General features: G+C 68.5%; 1 protein-coding gene across 1 annotated transcript in view; it reads left to right on the forward strand.

Moving 5' to 3' along the window:
- LOC105310248 (histone deacetylase 4-like) overlaps positions 1 to 1,041 on the forward strand; it is a 16,690-nt gene extending 15,649 nt beyond the window's left edge. The window contains exon 4 of the mRNA XM_011386443.2: positions 694 to 1,041. Coding sequence (XP_011384745.2) covers positions 694 to 1,041 — 348 coding nt within the window. The remainder of the gene's footprint in view (positions 1 to 693) is intronic.
- The last annotated feature ends 354 nt before the right edge of the window (positions 1,042 to 1,395 follow it).

Raw genomic sequence — 1,395 nt, forward strand, 5'->3', positions numbered from 1 at the left:
GTTCGTCTGAGCCTTAGGGTCTCTCTGAGGCACAGGCAGGGCTGTGCCGCCCCCTTTGAGCAAACAGCTTCTGGCGCCTGAGGTCTAAAGGGTGGAGTTCGTGGTACTGGGGAGCTTTCTAAGCCGGGGCTCTGTCCTTCACCCTGAGGTCTGAGCCCCTGTCTCTGTCCAGGGTGCTGAGATCTCAGCCCACGCAGGCGGGGGGCGAGAGGTCTGGGGCGTGGGCAGCTGGTGAAGCCGAGAAGGAGCAGACACAGGCATCAGCACTGTTTCTCCGGCCTGGACAGGGTTACACCGGGAGGGACCCGGGTAAGGGATCAGACCAGACATGTCCGGGACTGGGGTGGGAGATTCCCAGCGGCTGCGTGTGAAGAGGGGGACGCGTCGGTCCCCGCTTCGTGGCCAGGCGCAGGCGGGGGTGGGGTGGACACCTGTGACTTCATCGCTGTTCTTTTGCCGGGCACACAAAATGCTAACTAATAAACGCGTGCGGGACGCGGCCCGTTCCTGCCCCGGGTGGGGAGGACGGTGCGGGCACCCGCGGTGTGCGGTACATGCCCGCGCCTGGTGCCTGCTGGCCTTGGCTCCGCCGAGGACGCACCCTCAGAGTCGCCCACCGCATGTCCGAGATGCAGGGCGGGCGACGCTAAGCCCGCCGCCCCGCGTCACACCAGCCCCGCCCCCACCCCGCAGATCATCCCGAAGCCGAGCGAGCCGGCCCGGCAGCCCGAGAGCCACCCCGAGGAGACGGAAGAGGAGCTGCGCGAGCACCAGGCCCTCCTGGACGAGCCGAGCCTGGGCCGGCGCGCGGGCCGCGGGGACGAGCACGCGCTGGCCGTGCAGGTGAAGCAGGAGCCCGCGGAGAGCGACGGCGAGGAGGCGGGGCCGGCGCGGGAGGCGGAGCCGGGCCAGCGCCCGCCCAGTGAGCAGGAGCTGCTCTTCAGACAGGTGACCAGCGGGGCGGCGAGGGCGGGCGGCCGCAGGCAGCGTCCCGGGGTCCCCAAGGGCAGTGCCCTCTGGCTGGTGGGCAGTGAAAACTGAAGGGCCGCTCCCTGGCGCTGCCGCCTGCCCAGGGCCTGCCTGCTCCCCTGGCTGGCATGGGAGGCGGCGTGGTTCCCGGCTCTTACCTGAGCTGCACCAGGAGATGCTGGCCACTTGTCCACCCTAGGCATTTGTGCACCCGCTGCAGCCCGAGGCCCACTCACACTCCCTTGGGATGGTTTTTCCCAGGTCCGTGGACCATAGAGTCTGGCAAACCCAGCGGTCGGTAGCGTTCAGCACAGTCCCTGGGGCTGGGGGCAGGGAAGTCACCTTGTTAATTGCTCAGAAAGGTGGGAGGGCCCTTCTGGGGCCAGCGAGGCAGTGGTGAGCAGCCCTACAGTTCCAGAAAAGCGA

This window comes from Pteropus vampyrus, unplaced genomic scaffold (assembly GCF_000151845.1).
Source record: "Pteropus vampyrus isolate Shadow unplaced genomic scaffold, Pvam_2.0 Scaffold1566, whole genome shotgun sequence".
Lineage (NCBI taxonomy): Eukaryota > Metazoa > Chordata > Mammalia > Chiroptera > Pteropodidae > Pteropus > Pteropus vampyrus.